The sequence below is a fragment of the Phoca vitulina genome, unplaced genomic scaffold (assembly GCF_004348235.1).
Source record: "Phoca vitulina isolate PV1807 unplaced genomic scaffold, GSC_HSeal_1.0 scaffold78, whole genome shotgun sequence".
NCBI lineage: Eukaryota > Metazoa > Chordata > Mammalia > Carnivora > Phocidae > Phoca > Phoca vitulina.
The window spans coordinates 726,384-748,669 of NW_022589781.1; the positions used below are offsets into that span (position 1 = coordinate 726,384).

At 54.3% G+C, this 22,286-nt stretch overlaps 1 protein-coding gene across 2 annotated transcripts in view; it reads right to left on the reverse strand.

Moving 5' to 3' along the window:
- Window positions 1-22,286, reverse strand: part of EPHX1 (epoxide hydrolase 1) — a 59,312-nt gene that overhangs the window by 16,840 nt on the left and 20,186 nt on the right. Inside the window, exons 1-2 of one of the 2 annotated variants that reach the window (XM_032393906.1) lie at window positions 14,215-14,857; window positions 196-383 (exon numbers count right to left, since the gene is read on the reverse strand). In XM_032393906.1, the coding sequence (XP_032249797.1) occupies window positions 196-378 (183 nt within the window). In that variant the 5' untranslated portion in view covers window positions 379-383; window positions 14,215-14,857. Of the gene's footprint in view, window positions 1-195; window positions 384-14,214; window positions 14,858-22,286 lie in introns of those variants that run through there. The other variant, XM_032393907.1, reaches the window with a different exon arrangement.

Below are 22,286 nucleotides of genomic sequence, written 5' to 3' on the forward strand. Positions count from 1 at the left end.
GGGGAAGGAGGAGACAGAGGAGGAAGGAGCAGAGGGGACGGGTGGGCAGGAGGGCAGGCTCTGCACCTGCCTGGTGGGAGAAAAGCAGAGGGAAACCCGCTCCCCAGGCCCGTCCCAGCCCCAGCCTCATGGGAACCATTGAAGGGGCCTTGCTGCCCTCCCCTCTGCTCAGCCCCCCTGCAAAAGGTGCCTTACCTCGATCTCCTCCTCGGAAGTCTCGACCTTGAAAGGGCGGATGCTCTCGTCCTCTGCAGCTGTGGGCCTCGCCCCAGGCCCCCACCACCCATCTTCAAGAGGCAACGTTTCCTCCTTGTCCCGGGAAACAAACCAGTAGATGAAAAAACCCAGCACAGAGGTGAGGAGAATTTCCAGCCACATGATTCCTGCAAGAGCGAGGAGACGCTGAATCCCTGCTCTCCCACCTGGCCCCTGACGTCATATACATTTTTTTTAAAGTAAGCACCACGCCCAGCACGGAGCCCAGTGCGGGGCTCGAACTCATGACCCTGAGACCAAGACCCGAGCTGAGATCAATAGTCGGACCCTTAACTGACTGAGCACCCCAGACCTCAGGTACTTCTGACCTAGAAAAAGAATATAAGCACATAGAAGAATCGGAAACCAAGAAAAAAAAAAGACAAGATTCATCTGTAATTCTACTGAGCTATGAAATTCATTCTTCAAATTAGAAATATATGGACTCAGGGCAGCTTCTCCATAAGCCCCGGGTGTGGGGGCTGCACTTCCATGGCCTTGCGTTTCTCTGAGGGGCCTTCAACCCTGGAAGCTTCTCTCCACCCTCGTGAGCTCCCCCATTCCCCAGGAGAGCTGGGCTCCGGAGGCTCTGCCCCTTACTGTCTCTGGAGGGACCTGTCCCCATGCACATTGGGAACCAGCAGGGAGGTTCAGGGGGTGTCACAGGGGGAGTGTTACGAGGCCCGAACACAGCCATACGTCTCAGCTATAATTTTAAAACAGTTTTAGGAGATGGAATTCACATGCCGTACAATCCACCTGCCTCAAGTGTAGGATCTGGTGATTTTTAATGCATTCGCAGCTACATGCGGCCAGAACTACCATTTTACAACATTTCCATTACCACAAAGAGAAACTCCGTAGGTCTCAGCCCCTTGATGTCCCTATGGCGGCCCAGCCCTAGGCAACCACGAACCCCCTTTCTGTCTGTGTAGACCCACCTATCACGTTCGTAGAAGCTGTCCGAGTCCTCTTTGCCGAAGGACCCGCTGGGGCCTTACCGAGGCCCTGAGGTTGGCTCCTGCCACAGCTGCCCCCCTAAACCGGGCCACTGGGGGGCTGGTCCTTGAAATCCTGGTCCATGGGCGTCCAGAAATCACAGGCTCCCTGCCCTTCCCGCAGCACCTCAGAGATCGAAAGTCCCTTGCTGTCCCCCCCCCACTGATACAGGGGACAGGTGTGCGCCCCCCTCCCCCCCAGGCCTTCTCGCTGCTGGGGGCTTGCGGTCTGGGCAGGTGACAGGCAGTGTTGGGGAGGGCTTCCTCTGGGCTCTGCTCGGAGCACTCTGTGCCATTCAGCTCACCTAATTATTGTAATAGGCCCATTTTACAGATGAGGAAATGAAGGCTGAGCAGTGTGTCCAAGCCCGAAGAGCCCGCAGATGGGGGAGGCAGGTTCCCAAGCTGGATGGACACCCTCCCACCTTACTCCCCACGCTTGGTTATGCGGGGAAGATTTCTCTGCACAATGGAACTGTGTGCCTCTCGAAGGCAGGGAGGATGTCCTTTGCCGCCCTAAATCCTCTCTGTTTCCCTCTAAGGTGGCATGGCGACGTGGACGGCACCACCACAACTGTAAGGGAGCTAGCTCCTAGAGAGAAACTAGGATAAATCAAAACCTTGCAGGAGAATTTCCTACAATCTCTGGAAAACAGGCAGAATCTACTAGAACTGGACCTTGACGAAGTCTGCGACTCAGCAATTACCCCAGGTATAGACCCGCCCTGAACGTGTGCACGTTTGCTAAAAGCCATAAACAGCAGCTCTATCTGTGCAGCCCCCCAAACTAGAAATGACCCAACGCCACCCATTCCGGATCACGGGGTCTTCACGATAGCACCCCACACTGTGAGACGGTGCCAAGCCGGAGAGCCAGACGCGAGAGAGCACACGTGGCCTGACTCCCTTTATAGAAAGGAAAGGACAAGCACGACCGTAATCTACGACGAGACTCCGGGACGGTGTTTTCCTCAGGCGGCGGGGCGGGGCCGGCACTCACGGCTGTTAAAGCCCCGTGTGGTTACAAAGTGCGGAAGGGACAGGTCTGCACAAGGCCCAGGGAAGAGAGACGCGAAGAGCAAGGCTCGGGCAGGAGCAGGGCACAAGTCAGGGGTGCGCAGAGCCGTCGCCGCAGGGACACTCTATTAGGAGCCGGGGTGGCCACGGTCACGGGCCCCCCGAGCCTGCATGCTGCCCCTCAACTGCGGCAACCCACCTGGGCTCTCTTTACTCAGCAAGACAGGCAGCCTGGTTCCCGGAAGCTGGGGGTGCACAGGAGGGCTGACCCGATCGCTGGGTCCCCTGGGGGGGGGGCGACATGCTATCTTCCAGCCCCACCACACGCCAAGTGACACGCAGACCCCTTGTGGGTTTGGGGAAGCACCGTGATCCATCTGGGTATCACCGTTTGAGGACCCGGTGTGGCTTTCCCGGAGAACCCCCATTCCGTGGCACCCCCCCCAAGAGAAACTCTGACCACCCTGACTTTAAGAACTGGAACATCTTGGGGTTTACAAAAAGGGAGCTTTTACTGTTTCCGGCAGTTGAAATCCCAGTGCCACTGCTTTCCCGTGAGCTACCAAACCACCCTGCACATCTGTGGCCTCGTAAACTGGGGGTAACCATGCCCGGCTCAAAGCAGGTGCTCCGCCAACGTGCCTTCCTTCCCGAATCCCTTCTTACTGTGCGCAATCTTCAGGCTGGCAGAGACCCCAGAGGACGCCGTCTCTATTAGACGAATGAGCCCGCACCCCAGAGCCGTGTATGACACGGGCACCTGCCGTCTGGGAGTATCTGCTCCCCAAGGACGTGACTTGGGAGGATGGAGGCGGTGCGATGGGACCTCTGGCCATCTGCATCCTGCAACCCCTGTCCCTGGGCAGGTGCCCGTCTTTGTTTCCGTCTGTCCTGAGAAGCTGCAATTCTCAGCCCTGGGGGCAGATTTCTGTCCGGCCTTCACGTTTTCAGGGAGAGCTCTTGCGCAGGGTCTGCTCCTGCTGGGGTAGAAAACACTCCACCCCCTTCAAAACATCAAGGTTCAGGAGCCACTGTGAAAACTTCAGAAGAGTCATGCGATGCAGAAGCAGCAGGCCTGCTTCGTGGGGCGGGCTCCTGCCGCCCGAGCCTGGGAGGCACGCTCCGAGAGCTCCCGAGACATATTCGACCTGACTGCATTGCCCTGTGTTGTTTGGTTCGTAATGCACTTTCCCAGAACCCAGACCAAACACTCTGCTGGGAGAGCTGGGGGAGCAGAGGGGAGGAAGTCTTTCCCAACGAAAGCATTTTTTCCTCGGAGTTAGGGTACCCTTCCTAAAAAAGAGATCAGCTTGCCTCGTAAGGAAAATGTAGTTTTTGTTGTAAACCAGCCTGATTTCTTTCTTGTTTAGCATAATACCTGACAGCGGTCATGTGGTTACAGGAGACTGTGCTCAGAGGGACGTTGAGGACTCGGATAAGAAACGAGATCCTATGGAGTTTAAATCCCCAAATTCTTCCCTGAGGTCAAGTTCCGGACACATACTTATGCAACCGGGGGGAAAAAATCACGATCGGGGCGCCTGGGTGGCTCCGTCGGTTGGGCGTCTGCCTTCGGCTCACGTCATGATCCCAGGGTCCTGGGATCGAGCCCCACATCGGGCTCCCTGCTCAGCGGGAAGCCTGCTTCTCCCTCTGCCCCTCACCGGCTTGTGCTCTCTCTCTCTCCCTCACTCTCTCTCGAATAAATAAATAAATAAAATCTTTAAAAAAATCAGGGATCAGTTTGCAGCGAAGAGGTTACTTGGGCAATATGGTGACCTTAGGACTGAACGTAAAGTACTTGAAAGTGACAAGGGAAGCCCCCGGGGCAGTGAACTGTTTCCTCCTGCCTTGCTGGGTCTAACTTAGGAAGCACAACTCTAAATGCAGGAGGGCAAATAAAGGAGGTGCTTCCGTCTGCCACACAGCTGAAAAGAACATTAGTCTGATAATTTTACCAAATGCCATCTCTCTGTTGTGCTTGGGGCAAAAACACAAGTTTAAAAACAGACAATTCATTTAAGGACTGAGACTAAAAGCTCCACTCTTTTCTTGTAACTTGAATTTGGTCTGTATAAAGTATCAGGAAGTCATGTATTCTTGTAAAGTAAATGGGAGATTTGGATTGGTGCCTTGGAAAAGTAAGGATCGCTTTGCTTTTTGGACCAGAGACGAGCTCAGCAGATACCGCGCGTGCGTGTGACGAGGAGCCGGGTTCTTTGCAGGCACAGGGAGTGAGCAGGCACCCAGGCTCCAGCAGGACAGACGTGCTGATGGACACCTGACACCCTCCCAGGGATGGGCACAATGATACACATACGCAGGTGGAGAAGCGAGCAAAGGTGGGCGTGGTTAAGTTGGCCACAGAGGCTTCACGAGGAGGCAGCGGATTGGAGGGATACCCCGGGGTCCGCCGGCAGCGCACCTGCAGCGAGGAGCCCCGAGGGCCCCCACGTGGGCAGTGCCAGCGCTGACAGGGGAGAGCTCCGGGGTGCGGCTCTCGTGTCTGTCCCCTCCCCACCCTTCTGTGACGTGTTACTTCATCAGGACGACGCCGGGAGTTGTAACTCAGAGTCAGGATTGCCATTCAGGCGCCCCTTCTGTAGACCGGGAGCCGGGACTCAGGAGCGAGGTAAGGAAATGGGCACGGCATGGCTGCGTGAGAAGAAGGTGGGCTGGTCGGGTTACTGGGGACCCAGCACTGTGCCCCCGCGGCCTGCAGCGAGCTGGCCGCTCAGCAAACATGCGCCCGGACTGAGGCAGCGCCGCGGCGCCAGCGACCTTCCGCCCTTCCTTCCCGGCTCAGGAGTTTGCTTTTAGCGGCAAAGCCCAGCTAAACGCTACGCTTCTTGGCCCTCCCCGCAGCTCCCTCTGATGGAGGGATTAGGTGCCGACGAAGAGCCGTAAGTGTATTTGGGGCAGAGCCACCCGCGGCGCCGACAGCACTGGGTATGAATTGGGAAAAGACGCCCGTTCTTCAAAACGCGATCAGAAAATTAACCTACTGTACTGCTTCGGTCATAAGATGCCTCATTGTCATCTGATGGAAAGTATTTGTAAGCAAACATGCAAATCCACGATGTGGGTGACCTACATGGCATCTCTCGGGTCCCACAGTGCGCCACCTGCACGAGGGTGCATGGGTCCTGCACGTGTGTGGCAGACCACGTAAAGGGCGCTGACTCAGCTGGGAAGCGTGCACCTCTTGCCCTTCCCCTTCCTCCTTCATGCTTCTGGGGATACAGATGCGATGCCTGGACCCTGGTAGCCATTTTGGGCCAGGAGGGGATCTTGAGGAGAGAGGTCAGCGCTGGGGCAGTGATGGGGATGACGGGTTCCCGCTGACCGTGGCGCCAGTGGCCCAGTCCTGGATTACTTACTCCAAACTTCCTCTGGCTGACAGGGGAACAAACTTCTTTATTGTTTGAGCCACTGTCACTCTGTTGTATTATATCAATCCTCACGAATTGTGAAAGTCGGGGGGAAAAGAAAATATACCCAGTCCTCCCTGTGGGCACTCTCTCAACAAGAAACACTCAGTCTTCAAAAGTTTCACTGCTGTATCCGCGCTCCCTGGCTGAGACATGTACCCGATGAATAAACATCGTCCTGTGGCCGGACTACAGAGAAGGGACGTTCTCCAAGGGCAGACACAATGCAGTGGTGGGCGGGGAGTCCATGGAACCTGCGCCCTCATCCTTCTCGAGGACAAGAGAGGGTGTCTTCCCACTCGGCTGCTTCTTTACATGAAAGGCAATTCTGTGACATCTGTCAAAATGTGAACCACGTGTGACCGGCAACTCCACGCTGGGATTTCTCTCCCCAGAACATGGAACCTGCGTTGTCATCAAATGTCTTATGCACAAGAGTATTTGCTGCAGGTTTTCTCCCCCTGCCCTCTCGGTAAAAGGGTAAGACTGGAAACAACCTGAATGTCCATCAGCTGGGGACGGAAATAAGCTGTGACGGATTCATTGAACGAATTTAGGGCCAGCCGCCCCAAATGTGCCCCTTTGGCATTGTGATGATTTTAAATAAAAGTCACTTAGGAAGCAGCTGGTGCGAGAGCCCTCAGACCCTCCTGTGTCCCCCTGAAAGCAGGAAAACAAGCCTCCCAAATGGAAAATGCCCTTCCTGTTGTAAGAAGTAGAAAGACACCCTTACCGCCAGAGATGAGGACTTGAGAGCCGAGGAAGTGGTAGAAACAGGCCGTGTTCTGTGTTTCTAATCTACTAGCCGCGGTCTAAATCCTGATTAGAATTCCCCTGATTAAGGCTCGCAAATGCCTGTTTTCTTGATCCTGTCAATTCCTCACACATTGATTGTCTCTGTCTCAAAAGTATAAAAACTGTCTGCCTTGGTCATTTCTTTGGGCCCCAATGTCTTTTTTTTTTTTTTAAAGATTTCATATTTATTTGAGAGAGAGCAAGCGAGAGAATACAAGCAGGGAGATCAGGAGAGGGAGAAGCAGACTGCCCTCAGAGCAAGGAGCCCGACATGGGGCTCGATCCCAGGACCCCGGGATCATGACCTGAGCCGAAGGCAGATGCTTCACTGACTGAGCCCCCCAGGCGTCCCAGGCCCCAGTGTCTTTACTGGACGTCCGTGCACAGGTCATAAAACTTTGGGGTTTTTCTCCTGGTTAATCTGTCTTGTGTAAATTGAATTCTTAGTCCAGCTGAAGACCCTGAGGGTAGAGGAAAAATTTTTCCTTCCCTACACTATGCAGAAGGTCACTTACCTGCAGTTCCAGAAAGATCTCCCTGATAGTTAAGTGAGAGCGGCAGGTACCACCGTGTTGACCAAAGGACACAACGTGCTGTGGACAGTCTGGGAATTCACCCAGACGCTGGCAACAGTGACTGCCCCAAGATTTTATTTACGATTTAAGCAGGGGAGGAACAGAGGGAGAGAGAGAATCTCCAGCAGACTCCACGCCGAGCATGGAGCTCGATCCCACGACCCCGAGATCGGGACCTGAGCCGAAACCAAGAGTCGGATGCTCAACCGACTGAGCTACCAGGGGCCCCATGAGGGAACAGTCTTGCACTAAATAAGCTTTTGTACCTTGAAAAAAAATCATCTTTTACCAAATGCATGTACTATCTAGTCAAAAACAACATAATCGTACATTTTTTAAAACAGGAAAACCCATAAGGGTGACGGAGAGTCTTCCCTGTGACTCGGTGTCAACAGTGAGTCGGACGCTGTCTCCGGGCCAGAGCCGCACAGAACACGCTCACGCAGCTGTGGCTGGGGTCCCGTTCTGTGACCTCCTGGTGGCCGAGACCCCGTCGGGATAAAGGACAATCTGGAAGCCCGGGGGCCTCTGCGGGCCACAGGCCTGGTGGAAATGTGAAGCCAATGGGTGAACAGGGCAGGCTGGGCTGCCAGAGATCCTGTGTCCAAACGGGGCCGTCCCTTCCTTGCGCGTGGCCCCTGCCGGCACGGGTGACAGACACGTGCGTGGTTCTAACCTAGACCCCAACGCCCCCCTGCCAACACGCCTGCTCCCAAGGATCTCAAAGCCTCCCCAGGTGCATCTGCAACTGTACCGTGATCTCGTCTTCTTCCGGGGTTCCCGCTCACCATGGCGGGCACTACCCACCTTCCGAGCGCCGCGCCAAAGGCCCAGACCATGACCTTGAACCCTCCTGCGTTCCACCCGCGTGGATGCAACCTATCGGCAAGTTCCAGCAGCTCTACCTCCAAGATAGTCTCGAGTCCACCTCCGTGACCACCTCCCCTGGACCAAAGCAAAGCCCCGGCCTGTCCCCTCACACGTGTGCTGCCCCCCCCATCCTCTGCAGTCAGAGTGACCTTCAACCCGCTTGCATCCCATCCCTCCTTAAAACCCTCGAATAGCTTCCCACTGCCCTTGGAACAGAGGGACACCGGCTCGGCCTTCAAGGGCCCCTGTGGTCTGGGCTGCCCACCTCTCCCCTCCTCGCCCTCTCTGGGCCCAACCCCCACCTTCTTGGGGTCCTTCGGGCTCACCACGCTCCCTCCTCCTGCTGGGCCGATGCCCGTTCCTCAGTCTGCTCTTCCCTCCCCTTCTCAGCTGCTTAACTCCCACTCCTCCTTCAGATTTCAAATCTAGTGTCCTTTCTCCCGGCAGCCTAGCCTGACCTCTTTCAGCTCGGTGCGCCTCCCAACCCTAGCTCCTGTCACGGTCACGTTTGTTCAAGGTTCTGCGCTACGGGCCGCCCCCACTGGAAGGAAGCTCCTTGCTGGTCGAGACCCTGTCTGCCTCGGCTCCCCTCGGGTCCCCACTGCCTGGCGTGCCCTGGATGCTCAGAAGTATCCGTCGGATGAATGAGTTTAACGATTCTTCGAATGACGGTGTTGAAACTTTTTAGAACTTTGGAACCAAGAGATGGCTGAATGCTCCCCGAGGAATCATACAGGACCCACTTCTCAGCGTACTCTGTAGATGAAGGCCCCCTGTATCTGAGATGCAGGGAGAGGGCTGGGTAGGTGGCAGGGGGCGCCATGGCAGATTTCCCCCAGAAGGAAGAGTGGACCGCCAGTACGCCAGGCAGACTGCAGATCTCGGGGTTCTGGATCTAAACAGATGAGGATCAGACTCAGGACCCCGCTGAAGGCAGCGGGGTGGGGGGTCTGCCAGCCTGTGCTCTCAGAGGCCCCCTCCCTCACACCCAGGCAGGTGGGAGAACCCCACCATCAGCAAGTGCTCCTGAACTCACCGAGAGTAGCAGCCAACCCGGGCCCTGCACTTACCCGTCTGGCCTTGGGCCAGGGCATCCCAGGCTGCTCTTGGGAGGGGGCCCAGCTCTGCCACCCCTGGGGGACTCCGCCCTCCGCCCCCGTGGCCCTGATGGTTTCCTGTGACTCACACTCACATGAGAGGGAGAACCTCAGCCAATTCTGGGGGGAGTGTGTCTCGACAGAGAACTCTGGGGCAGAGGCGTGGGGGGGACACGGAGACACCACGGGCCCCCCTGACACCAGGCCAGGCAGAGAGGTGGCACTGGGGGTCTGCGTGCGCTCCCCGCCCAGGCCCCTGGCCGCCCTCCCCAGTCTGGCCGCGCCTGCCTGGGCGAAGGCAAAAGGACATCAGCGGGGAGGGACAAACAGATGGTTTCCCTTGCGGTGCAGGGCCGGCCTGCCAAGGCAGGAAGAACGGGAATGTTCTGCCACCCAGGCACTGCTGACAGCCACCGCCCCAGCCAAGGGGCTTCCCGAAGTTCCCTGGGGCCGAGAGCACCCTGGGGGCGCGGCTGGCGCCGGACGGAGCGGGGAGGGGGGTACACCCCGCCCGGCCCTGCACAGCCTCTGCCCCCACAGACCTTCCCCCGGACCCCGGTGGCCGATGGGGCCTCAGAGTGGGCGATGGGCGAGGCCCGGGACAGCCGCCAAGCAGCACGCCCTGCCCCCCTGTCCCCCCACCCCGCCCCGGGGCCTGGAGAACAGCCTGGGACAGCAGCCTGGAGCCAGCCCCGAGTGCAGGCAAAAACCAAGCAGAAGGAAAGAGCAGTAAACACAGTGTGGGGCAGGGTGCGGGCTTCTTGGGGGGAGCCCTGCTCTTGGCCTGGTGGAGGCTCGTCGCCACCTGCCATGCGGCCTGTCCCCCACCCCCCAAACCGACTATTCGTGCCTCTGCATAGACAGAACATGACTGGTGTTGCTGGTCGGATGGAGTGTTCTCGGAGCCGGGAGCCAGCCGGCCGCTGGTCAGGCGCTGGCTGCCCGCCTCCGGTCCTGGCCCTGCCGCCCACTCCAGGCCAGTGACCCCACCTCTCCAGGCCTCACCGAACTGGGGGTATTCAGAGAGTCACCTACGCGGGCACTCACTTTGCTTGTCAGTCCCCAGAACACCCCGACCCATGTCCTTATCCAGCACTTTCCCTGAGGAAGTGCTTCCCGAACCGAGATGGGGAGCTGAGTGGTGGTCCTCGGAGGAGGGACGGCAGAAAGTGAGGGGTGCCCAGCCTGCCTCTCCAGCAGTGGGACAAGGGAGGGCCAATGGCGGGGCCGGCCGACCCCAAGCACCTCAGGAGAGGGCCCGGGGAATGCAGACTTAGCTGCCGAGCAGAGGCCCACACAGACCCATGGACATAGCCCTCCACGCAGGCCTGGGGCTGAGTAACGCAGGGGGCCCCGGGGTCACTGGAGGCCCTGCTCCCTCTCCTGGGCTGCCCCAGGAGACCGGGCCAGTTCTCCACTGGCCTTACCTTACAAGAGAAAAGCCCCGAGCAGAGCTCAGGTCACTGCCTCTGAGGAAAAGCAATTTACCTTGCGTGGGATTTCAACACTTGGCATCCCATTCAGAGGAATGGGCCCTGCAGGCTGAAATGCGGTCATGCGCATACTCGATCTCCTTTCCCTCTGCCCCTCAGGGTGGCCAACCCTCAACAATGTGCTCCCTGGTCTGGAAGCTTCCTCAATGTTGTTGTGTAAGGTGATAGCGCCCTTGGCCGGGCCGGGGGCCTCGCTGAGTAACCTAAGCCGGCTTTCTCCTCCGGAATGTGGCGAAAGGCCCCATCCAGGAATGTTCTGGGCTGTTGGTATCTTGGTGGGTGTTAGTTTGCTTGCGGCAATGTCTGGGTAGCAGAAAGGAATAAAAAGTTGCAAAAGGCTAAAAAGACTTCTCGAGTACGGTGGAAGGTCCTGGCGGACACAGCAGCCTGCCTTGGAGGGAGGGAGGCGGGCGCAGACCCGGGCGAGGACCTGCCACCTTTCCGCGCATGGTGGCTGGGCCTGCTGGCTGCTGCCTTGCAGCGACCACGTGGTCCAGCAAGTAGGCAAAAAAAAAAAACAAAAACACCAAAAACTGGAAAGCGGAAAAATACATCCATGTTTCCCCCAAAGACTTGGAAAGAGAGTCAGACTCCCTGAGCTGCACATGTCACTGCGTCGGGTCCAAGAAGACAACTGAATTCAGTGTATTTATCAATCTTCCCCAAAGGGAAGGGCGGCAAAAACTGTTCCCGACCCGGGGACCTCCTATTCCTCCCATGGTCCTCCTTTGTGGGTCAGCTATAGAATCTTCTGGAACGTCTCTGAGCTCCTCGGAGACAAGAACCTTTTGTCCCCTAATGGGAGCACCTCCGGCGAGGCCTCGGAGAGGGAGGCTTTGCAGCAGCGGGACCACGCACCCACGCACTGGACACAGTGGGGTGTCCACGCCAGGTGTGTGAGCCCGGCTGGGGGAGGGCCTGCGCTGGACCTCAGAGGGTGAGGAAGGGTGAACCATGACCTCCCTCAGGAAAGTAAACACACCTTGATGGAAGTGAAAACCCCAGTTTGAACTCGGTTTGCACCGAGTGTGTTTGATTATATAACCAAGGATGGGACTGCACGCCCGCGCCCTGCGCGCCCGCGCTCTCCTCGGCGAGAGGGAGGTTTTCCCGGAGCGCGCACCATTCCTCTCTCCTTAGGGAAGGCAGGTGGCTGGCTCCTTGGCAAAACTTGGGTCCCCTCTTGGGGAACTGCTCGGGGGCCTTCTCCCTGCTGCACCCCCAACCCTACCCACACAGCACCCTGGAGTGCAGGGCCCAGCGCAGGAACACCCACAGGGGGGTGGGTGGCGACCAGGGGGCCAGCTGGGCTGCTTCAATCCTGAGCCCCCACCCTCTGTCCGAGGGTTTGCAGCTGCCCTCCTGCCCTCCATAGGCGGCAGGGTCCCCCCAGGCCCCATCAAAACTGACCGCTCCCCACCGACACGTTTCCTTCCCTGAAGGTCCATTTGGACTTCTTAACTGCACAGTTGTCAGATACTAGAGCTCTGGGGCCTTGCAGACTGAACAGCTCAACCCCCTCATTTTAGGGGTGAGGTCCGGGGGGGGAGGGACATATGGATGGCACAGGTAGGACACGCGTCCCCTCTTCTTTCTAGGCCAACTCGCCTTCCGCACCACTGTATTACCTCAGCGAAAACAATTGCTGAGGATTCGGGGTTGAGGGCCCTTCCAGAGGTGGGTTGGGGCATGAGCTCCAGGGGCCCCGCAAACCCACAGCTGGCCGCGCTTCCTGTGGTCCTCCGGGCCCAGTGCGCGTCCTTGGCGTGATCCCCTCAACAGTGGCCCCCCCTCATTCTGTGTGCCCGGCTGTGTTCCGCGGCTCTGCGCACCTCCACTCAAGAATGGAGAAATGGAGTCTGGCCGTCCCCGTGCCACCTTGGGTCTGGGCCCGGGCCAGGACGCTGAAGAGGAGAGTCTGGGTGCCTGGGGAGCGGTTACTAAGCCTGGGGTCTATCGGGCTCGTGCGTCCATGGCCGGGGCTCCCTGTCAGCGGCAGTGGGAGCCCGGGACAGGCCCCTCTGCCCAAGCGCACTTGGCCACTTCGAAGAGACACCCCGGCAAAAGGCCCTAGGCCCATGGGGGCACACAGGTTGCAGCAGATGGCCTTGAGGTTCACTCTGGCTACCCTGCTGAGCAGCTACTGTCTGTGTGTCTCTGGAGGTCTTTCCCTTCCTGGCGCTGGGTGGGGGGTGGGGGCAGGCGCAGAAATTTCCCGAGTCCTCTCGCGCTCAAGCTGGGCCAGTGCTATTTACACAGGAGGTCACTCACACCAAAGGCCCTGGTGGCAGCCAGGCCCACACTCAGAAAACACGGATCAAGGTCGTCTGTGCCAGGAGCTCTCCTGCCCCAGGGCCTTTGCTCTCGCTCTTCCCTCAGCCTGGTGCACAGTCCCCGAGGGCAATCTGCCACTCTCCACTCTTCAGAATTATTCAGACATCACCTCTCAACCGCGGCTTCTCTTTCACCTGACACCCCTTCCCTCTCCAGGGTTTTACTGTCTTCTGACGCACTTAAATTTTACAAGTTTATTTTATGTCCGCCTCTGCCTCCTAAACCTGCCCGCCTCGTGAGGGCACGTTCCGCCGCAGCCCCCTGCCCAGGGCAGAGCCGGCGGTCCCCGAGCACCGCCCACGCCTCCCAGGGAAACACACCGGTCCTCCACGGCCCTCCTAGGTGTGGAAATTTGGGGGGAAGCCGCTGCCGAACAATCCCGGAACGTTTTGCTAAAGCAGCCGCGGCGGCGCTAGCCCTGAAGGAAGCAAGCTCCCAGCAGACGACGTTACTTTCTGGAGCCAGGACGCTTCCTGAGAATGTTCATCTTCAGCGCAGCTGCATTCAGGGGAGGCCCACGTCCCGGGCAATTTCCCACACAGCTCACCAGTCCGAGCAAAGGCTGAGCTGAGGGCAGAGGTGGCAAATGCACGCCCCCCAGCTCCCCCCTTCCCGGGTGCGGGCTGCAGAGCGTCGCAGGCTGCCAGGGCCGGAGAGGGGGTCTGTCGGTGCAGGCGCGAGGGCAGATCCGGGCTTCGCGGAACCCGACGCTTACACCGTGGGGGCGGGAGGGCAAGCGGGCCACGCAGCCTTAGAGGAAGAGGTCAACCTTAGCACAGCAGGATTGTGCCCAGGTGTCCCCCCGGCTGCGTGGCGGGCAGGCCTGCTCTCCCGGGCGAAGAGCGGTGGTGGTGGTGGTGGTGGGGAACCGGGCGGCGGACACGGAGGGCAGGAAAGCACACTCCAACCGCGAGATTTGACACAGCTTTTAGGACTCCGGCGACAAACAAGGGCATTTCACTGCGGGGCGCGATGCACCCTGGAAGCAAGACTCTCGGGGAGTGCGGGGCCTGGGGACCCCCGCCGCGCTCCCCCCCGCCCCTCCCTGTCCCTCCCATCCCCCTCCTCTGCCCGAGCGCGCTCGCAGGGCCTGCCCGGGCCTCTTCCCCAGCCGCGCGCTCCTGCAGCCCCGGGGGCCCGAGGCGTGAGCAAGTCACGCCTGCAAGTCCCACTGCCGCCCGCGCCCCCACACCCAGCCCCCCGCAACCGCGCGCCCCGCAACCGTGTCCCCACACTCGCCCCCTCGCCCCTCCGGAACCGCGTCCCCACAGTCGCCCCCCTCACCCCTCGCGCCCCCACACTCGGCCCCCCGCACCCCCACAACCGCCCGCGCCCCCGCGCCCCCTTACAGTCGTCGGCTTCCAGGCCCCAAGGCTCCGGCGGCAGCGGCGGGCGCGCGGTCCCCTGCACTCCCGCTCTGCTGGCTCGGGCGACCCCGCGCTGACCCCGCCCAGGCTCGGCCCCCGAGGGGCGGTCCGCGGTCGGGCCCAGGGCCTCCGGAGGACCCGGTTCAGTCCCGTCCCGCCCCTGTTACCGGTCGGGTCACCCGCTCCCGGGCTGCGCCCCTGCTGGAAGACGGCGCCTCCAAGTGCGGCCCGCGGCCCCGGGTGCAGACTCGGAGCCGAGGCGTTTAGGGACCTGGAGCAGTTTGGGGCAGCCCCTGGGTCGGCTGACTCCGGGGGCGGAGGTGTCCTTCGCGTTTCTTCCCTGCAGACTTCGCTGCCCCTGCACCTCGCACACGTGTGGGGCCGGGCGCGCTGGGCAACTTAAGTCCAAACCCAGTCGTCTGCACGGAGGCAGGAGCTGCCCCCAGGTCTTCCCAGCGAGGACCCGGGTCTGCGGCGCCGACACGGAAGGGGTGGGGGCTGGGGCTCCCCTGACTCGTCCCACGGGCACTGATCGCAGACCTCCGCCCGGGGACGGCCCTGCTTTCCTCCTCGAGACCCCCAGCGCCTGTAATGCGCCCAGGAGGCGGCTGTCCCCACGCCCGGCACCCTCGGGCCTCAGTCGGCAGACGGCCCGTCGGGGGGGGGCGGAATGCTGGGGACCCGCCTCCGGCCTGGCCGCTCACCCGGACCCGGGACTCTGCCTTTCAGGGAGAGGGGCTGCTTCTGGCCGGCGGACGCACGACTCATCGCCGCCTCCGGGCCTTGGCTCGTGCCGCAGCCCTGGACAGGATGCCTTCCTGCGGCCGACGTGCAGGACGTGCAGTGCCCCGCGCCTTCATTCTACACCCTCCTGCAAAAGCCCTCTGTCACCCTGCGGTCCTGGGCATCTCTGTACTCCTTCAAAACTTGCCCTCTGTTACCCACCCCCAATCCTTCCCCCAAATCTTTCAAACAGAAGCTCTGGCCATTTCACCAAGGGACTCGAATTTGCTGTTATTCTTAAAACAGCAGTAATGATGAAAACATTTTAAAATTAGATCTTGGTGATGACCGCACAGCCACAACCCTGTGAATATGCTGAAAACTACTGATTCGAACACTTTAAGAGGGTATAGTATGTGATTTATATTTCAGCAAAGCGGGTATTTTTTTTTATAAAATAACCGCAGTGACATCGTACCCTCAGGGCTCATGCCTCTATCCTAACATCCTCCTCCTTGGTTAGGGCATCCGTCCAGCATTAGAATATGAACTCTAAGATAGTGGAGATACTGCTTCCTTTCTTTCTTTTTTTTTTAAAGATTATTTATTTGACAGAGAGAGACACAGCGAGAGAGGGAACACAAGCAGGGGGAGTGGGAGAGGGAGAAGCAGGCTCCCCGCCTAGCAGGGAGCCCGATGCGGGGCTCGATCCCAGGCCCCTGGGATCATGACCTGAGCCGAAGGCAGACGCCTAACGACTCAGGCGCCCCGATAGTGGAGATATTTCAAAGCACAACCTGTATCTAGGCAGTCGGTAAATAAATAAGCCAGAGTCCAACTCGGCAGGGCAAACTTCGGACAGATTTCCACTGCTTTTGGTCAAAAGCCACCCAAGGGTTTATGAAGCAAAAGGGTGGGTATAATGTGACCGCCAGGATATCTTCTATATTTTTAAAAACCAGAACAAAGGCTGTTCCTGTGGATAAACTCCTAGAGAGTTTCCAAGGACATCAGGTAGAATGAAAAATAATGTGGGGGAGGGGACGCTTTTAAATAAAAACCGTAGATCAGTTCTGATTCACCATCAAGGAAACAAGATTCTTTATGTCAAAAATGCACGCATGAGGAAACATCAGTCAAAAGCCAAATAAAGTAACAGTCTAGAAGCTAATGGCCCGTATCTCCAAAAATGTCAGTGTCAAAACAATGTCAGTGTCAGAAAACACAAAACAAGGCTGAGAAACTGTTTGTCACTGAAAGGCTAACGAATCATGAAAACCAACTGCAATGCTCTATCTGGACTGGGCCCTGGGTTGGGAACAGTTCTAGAAAGGATTTACTGGGGACATCTGAGGAAGGTCTATAGATTAAACGATAGATCATAAATGTTACATATCTTGATTTTGAGAACTGAATTTTTGTTCTGAGTGAATATCTGTGATCTTAGGAAAATATTATTCCTTAAATACATCAGTGTATATTAGCCACTGGGTAAAGAGTATTTGGGAACTCTTTATACTATTCTTGCAACAACTTTACTGTAAGCTTGGAATTATTTTGAAATAAAAAGCTTAAAAACTTGTGGGTCAGAGAGGGGCACCTGGGTGACTCAGTCGGTTAAGCGACCGACTCTCGGTTTTGGCTCAGGTTGTGATCGCAGGGCCGAGATCGAGACCCCCATGTCAGGCTCCACACTCAGCAGGGAGTCTGCTTAGGACCCTCTCTCCCTCTTCCTCTGCCCCTCCCCGCACGGCCCCCCCACCCCAACACTCGCTCTCTCTCAAATAAATAAATCTTTTAAAAAATTGTGGATCGAAGAAACATACGCATTTATCTCAGTTACTGAAAACAACATGGAAATAACTAGAGGGATAAAGAAAAGCTATATATTCCATAGGGACAAAGTGAACAAGAAGAAAGGTAACAGCAGAGGAGAAACATCAAGTTTCTGTAAGGCTGAAAGTAGGGGGATTGATTCAGCAAAACAAATAAAGCTGAAAACCTTTCTACAACCAGAAGCAGGCACATTCTTGCTCTAGACCTGCAGAGATCAGCAAACTACAGCCCGGGCCAAATGTGGCCCGCAACTTACTTTTGTAAATAAAGTTTTACTGAGGCAAGGTTGCACTTGTTTGCATATTGTCTATGGCCGCTTTCCTGCTACAATAGCAGAGATGAGCAGTTACCCATATGGCCTAAAAAGTTTATTATTTGGCCCTTTCCAGGAACAGTTTGCCAACACCTACCTTACAGCCCTGCAAAGTCTTAGGAGCTACAGGCATCAGGAGCCTCTGAAGGTAGCGATGTGGGTGGGTGTGGGGAATAGTGACCGGCCACACACCGAGTGTCCCTGCATGGCAAGAATTCAAGGCAAAGACTCAATCATAGGGCATGATTGCTTAATGAGGAGAGAGTTTCAGTTTTGCAAGATGAAAAGCGTTCTGCAGATGGATGGTGGTGATGGTTGTACAGCAATAGGAATCAACGAAGTTTCACTTAAATGTACACTTAAAAATGGTTAGGGGTGCCAGGGTGGCTCAGTTAAGTGGCTGACTCTTGGTTTCGGCTCAGGTCGTGATCTCGGGGTGGTGAGATCGAGCCCACATGGGGTTGTGCACTCAGTGGGTAGTCTACTTGAGACTCTCTCTCTCTCTCTCCTTCTGCCCTCCCCCGTGCTTGCTCTCTCTCTTTTGCTCACTTGCTCTCTCTAAAATAAATAAATAAATCTTTAAAATGATTTAGATGGCAAATTTTATGTGATGTGTGTTTTACTGCAATAAAAAAAAAAATTGGGGGAAAAAAACCCTAGAAGGATTAAGGTCGTACAAGAAGTTATATCCCCTGTCCCTGGTTCTCAGTCCAAGCCCTCATCTTGGCAGGTCAGCGGTTTATTTCCTGAAACTGAACAGAGAGACTTCCCACTCAGGGGCATGCGGCACAAGTAGGACGGGGATGAGGCATCTGGCAGAAAACAGGAGAATCCAGTGAAAGTGTTCACGCTCAACCATGAGTCCCTCCTCGGCCCCTTCCTGCTGTGGGTTCACAGAACACTGCCTCCGGGTAATGACCCCCAGGCAGAAGTAGAGGATCGGTCTCTGAAATAAAGGGGCAGTTCCCCGGGAAAAGAGCCACAGATAATGACATTTGGAGGCCTCAAAACACAACTGCTGGTTCCCTGTCTGATCGCCCTCCACTGAGGCCAGTGTGGGGTTACTGCCCGCCACTCACACGGAGCTGCCAACTGGTGTTTCAGTGTCTCACTCCTAAATATTAAAAGAGCAGACACTTGGAAAGCCTCTGACATGAAAGGCAAAGTACAGAAGGAGTGCTCGAAGGCAACAGAAGAAACGATAACATCCACAGAGATAAGAAATTAATTGTATTTATGAGCAGGAACAGGAGGCAATAGACAAAAGAAGCATTCAGACAGTTAGAAAACACTTTCTGAAATAAAATTTTTAACGGAAAAGTCAGAGCATGGAGTTGAGGAATTCTCCCAGAAAAACAGAACACAAATCAAAGAGATAGATGGTGGGGAAAAAAGAAAGAAAGGAAAGAAAGGAAAGAAAGAAAGAAAGAAAGAAAGAGAGAGAGAGAGAGAGAGAGAGAGAAAGAAAGAAAGAAAGAAAGAAAGAAAGAAAGAAAGAAAGAAAGAAAGAAAGGAAAAAAGAAAGAAAGAAAGAAAGAAGGCAAGCAAAAGCAAATCAGAAGATCGATCCAGGAAGTCACCAGACTAATATGAGTTGCATAGGGGAGAAAAAAGAGGGGCGCCTGGGTGGTTCAGTTGGTGAAGCGTCTGCCTTCGGCTCAGGTCATGATCTCAGGGTCCTGGGATTGAGCCCCGGGTCAGGCTCCCTGCTCCGTGGGGAGTCTGTTGCTCCCTCTCCTTCTGCTCCTCCACCATTATCCCCCCGCTCATGCTAGCTCTCTTGCTGGCTCTCTCTCTCTCTCAAATAAATAAAATCTTTATTTATTTATTTTTAAAAAATATTTTATTTATTTGACAGAGAGAGACACAGCAAGAGAGGGAACACAAGCAGGGGGAGTGGGTGAGGGAGAAGCAGGCTTCCCGCCGAGCAGGAAGCCCGATGCAGGGCTTGATCCCAGAAGCCTGGGATCATGACCTGAGCCGAAGGCAGACGCTTAACGACTGAGCCACCCAGGCGCCCCTAAATAAATAAAATCTTTAAAAGAGAGAGAGAGAGAGAGAGAAAAGAATATAAAGAGAAGGAAGTAACTAAAGAAATAATCCAAGAAAATTTCCAAAACCAAAGGACAGGAGTCTCCAGATTGAAAATACACAATAAAAAGCCAGAACCACACCAATGCAAGTCATCGTGAACTTTCAGAATACTAAAGAAAAGATAAGCTCCTAAAAACTCCTAGAGAGAAAAATGAAAACGTAAAGAGGTCAACACAAACAACAGTCAGAATGTCTCAGTCTTCTTAGCAGTCACACTGATGCCATAAGACAGTGACTCAAGGCCTTCAAAAGTTGGAAGGAAATTATCTCCGGCAAAGTTCCAAAATGAAGTATGAGGGCAAATGCAACACATGCAAAAAACAAATAAACAAACAAATAAAACAAAATACATGCAAGGGCTAAAAAAAACATTTTTACCTCTCGTGTACCATTTCCTGAGATGTAACTAGCAGATGTGCTCCAGCAAAACAGGGGCATGAATTACGAAAGAGGAAGACATGGCCACTAGGAGCAGGGGACCTAATACAGACGGGCAGCAGCAGGGGACAAGTGTGTAGCAGGCTAGGAGAGCAACCTGTCCACACAGGGCGCTGGGAGGCAGGGCTCAGGGAAAAGATGGATTTAATACATTAACCGATAGAATTAAGCTTTTGGAAAATAATATGAATAGACACTTGTCAGATCTGATGGCGTATTTGGGAAAAAACTAAAGAAAGGAGCATGGAACAATAAGCAAAGGGGAAAAATTGAATAATTACAAGAAAAACAGAAAGTTGTTCAGGAAAGAAAATGTAATCATGGTGCACTGCTTTGTTCTGCAGTGAGCAGTGTTTATGTAGCCATGATTGTGTGAACTATTGATTTAACAAAAAGCGACTATTACCAAATTGGGAGGATGCAGCAGGAGCAGTAGAGTATATAGTCTTTACTATAAAATCAACAGACAATGTCCAAAATTGACAAATCTGGAAATACGCATCATAAGTATGTCATTTATATATATGGAAGTAGACGCTAAAAGGCTTGGAAGGTAGAATAAGAAAAAATGAATGATGGGGTACTGTTCTATTTTATTTTAAGCTTTGATTATTTTATTTTAAAAAAAAGCATGTGCAAGGATAAAAGTAAAAATTAACTTGGGGACGCCCGGGTGGCTCAGTTGGTTAAGCGTCTGCCTTTGGCTCAGTCATGATCTTGGGGTCCTGGGATCAAGCCCTGCGTCGGGTTCCCCACCCTCCTGCTCTCTCTTGCTATCTCTCTCTCTCTCAAATAAATAAATAAAATCTTTAAAAATAAAGAAAGAAAAATAAACATTAACTTAAAAATATTGTTTTCTGAGGTCATTGGACCCTCCAGATTCATTGCTTTTTCCTGTAGATTCTAGAGCATGTCTTGTGCTCTTGCAAATTCCAGGCTCGGATCACTTCCCACAAACTGCTCTTCCTCTCTCTCCTCACCTCAGGCTTTTCCTCCGCTCCTATTCACCACGGGGCTCCTGCCCTGCCCAATCTGCTATCTGGACACTCCCCATATTACCAATAAGTCCCTTTACCAGACACCAATCGAGAGCTTACTGACTGCATCTGACCCTGCCTGCATTTTACGACAATTAGATTCTCAAAAGGGCATAGCGCCCACTACTCATTATTGCAAGATGAACAGATTACAAATCCACTGGGACATTAGGACGTGAGGGTGGGGATGCCAAATAGGTATTTTACAAAATGTTCCAGAGAGAAAGACTTTTGTAAGATTATTAATTATATAGAATAGTTTCATCCCTGCATGTTCTCTCATCATTTTTATAGTCAAGTATATTTACCAGTCATCTGTCAGCGTATGGTGCTACCAACGAACCAACCAATAAATAAGATGCAAGCAGAATCCCCAGTTTCTAGAAACTTGCCCACGTACAATACACAAGATAATTTGCAAAGGTACCTGTTGGGGAATATCAGGAATGACAAAATAATATATAATATATCCTATGTGCTGAGTTACTACTAATAGAAAATGATCTTAGATTTTCTATAGATTTCACATTTATAAAGAATGCAAAGAGGGGCGCCTGGGTGGCTCAGTTGTTAAGCGACTGCCTTCGGCTCAGGTCATGATCCTGGAGTCCCGGGATCGAGTCCTGCATCGGGCTCCCTGCTTGGCAGGGAGTCTGCTTCTCCCTCTGACCCTCCCCCCTCTCATGCTCTCTGTCTCTCATTCTCTCTCTCTCTCAAATAAATAAATAAAATCTTTAAAAAAAAAAAAAAAAAAAGAATGCAAAGAGGAGGAGAGATACAATTTGTTGCATTTTAAAACATTTTCCCCATGTCCACAGAAAGGAGGAAGGATGGATTATTACTCACGGATCCCCAAAGTTCTTCTAAATGATTTCACACTGACTCTCCAGACCACTTTCTCCAGGTGTCCCGGGTTCTCTGACTGTACCCTGTTCTCGGGGCTTCAAGATATAGTGTGTGATATAAGTGCATGAAGATCAGAGGTCAGCAGAAGGAAGTAAAGCTGACAAGTACACGAACTTCCAAGGCAGGAAAGGCTCTCTTGGGCCCTCTATGAGTTTGCACTGGACACTGCATCTTTTCTATGTCTTCTTTGACTATGAAAATAATTTTGTTCCCATTCTGAACAGATTGGGGGGGGCTCTTATTTAAACCTCGTGTTTTAATCAATTATTTGAAGGATCAGCTGAGTCTGAGAGGTGTTGAAGACAACAGCAGTTTCAGCCCTTGTCCCCATTCTACCCCCAGCCCCCATTCTCCTGAAAGAGTAAAAACCAGGTTTAACCCTTCCAGTGGATTCTCTTTATATTTGTAAATTTACATTTGTTTCTTTTTTTCTTTTTTTTGTTTCTTTTTTTCCTACTCACATCTCAGGCATCTCAGACATCAACAGCTATTGGAAATTAGCTCTTTCTTCAACTGACGTCACTCCATGGACTCCCATCCTCCCCCAAGTCCCCCAAATAATTTTAGTGTTTCACTGTTTTCATTGTTCTGAAGGGAATTCGGCGCTGATCTATAGAAATATGATTTTCTTTTCCTGTTTAACATGTTTCCCCTAACATTAATATCTTTGAATTTTGCATAATTTCCTGTGGATCAGCCCCTACTTC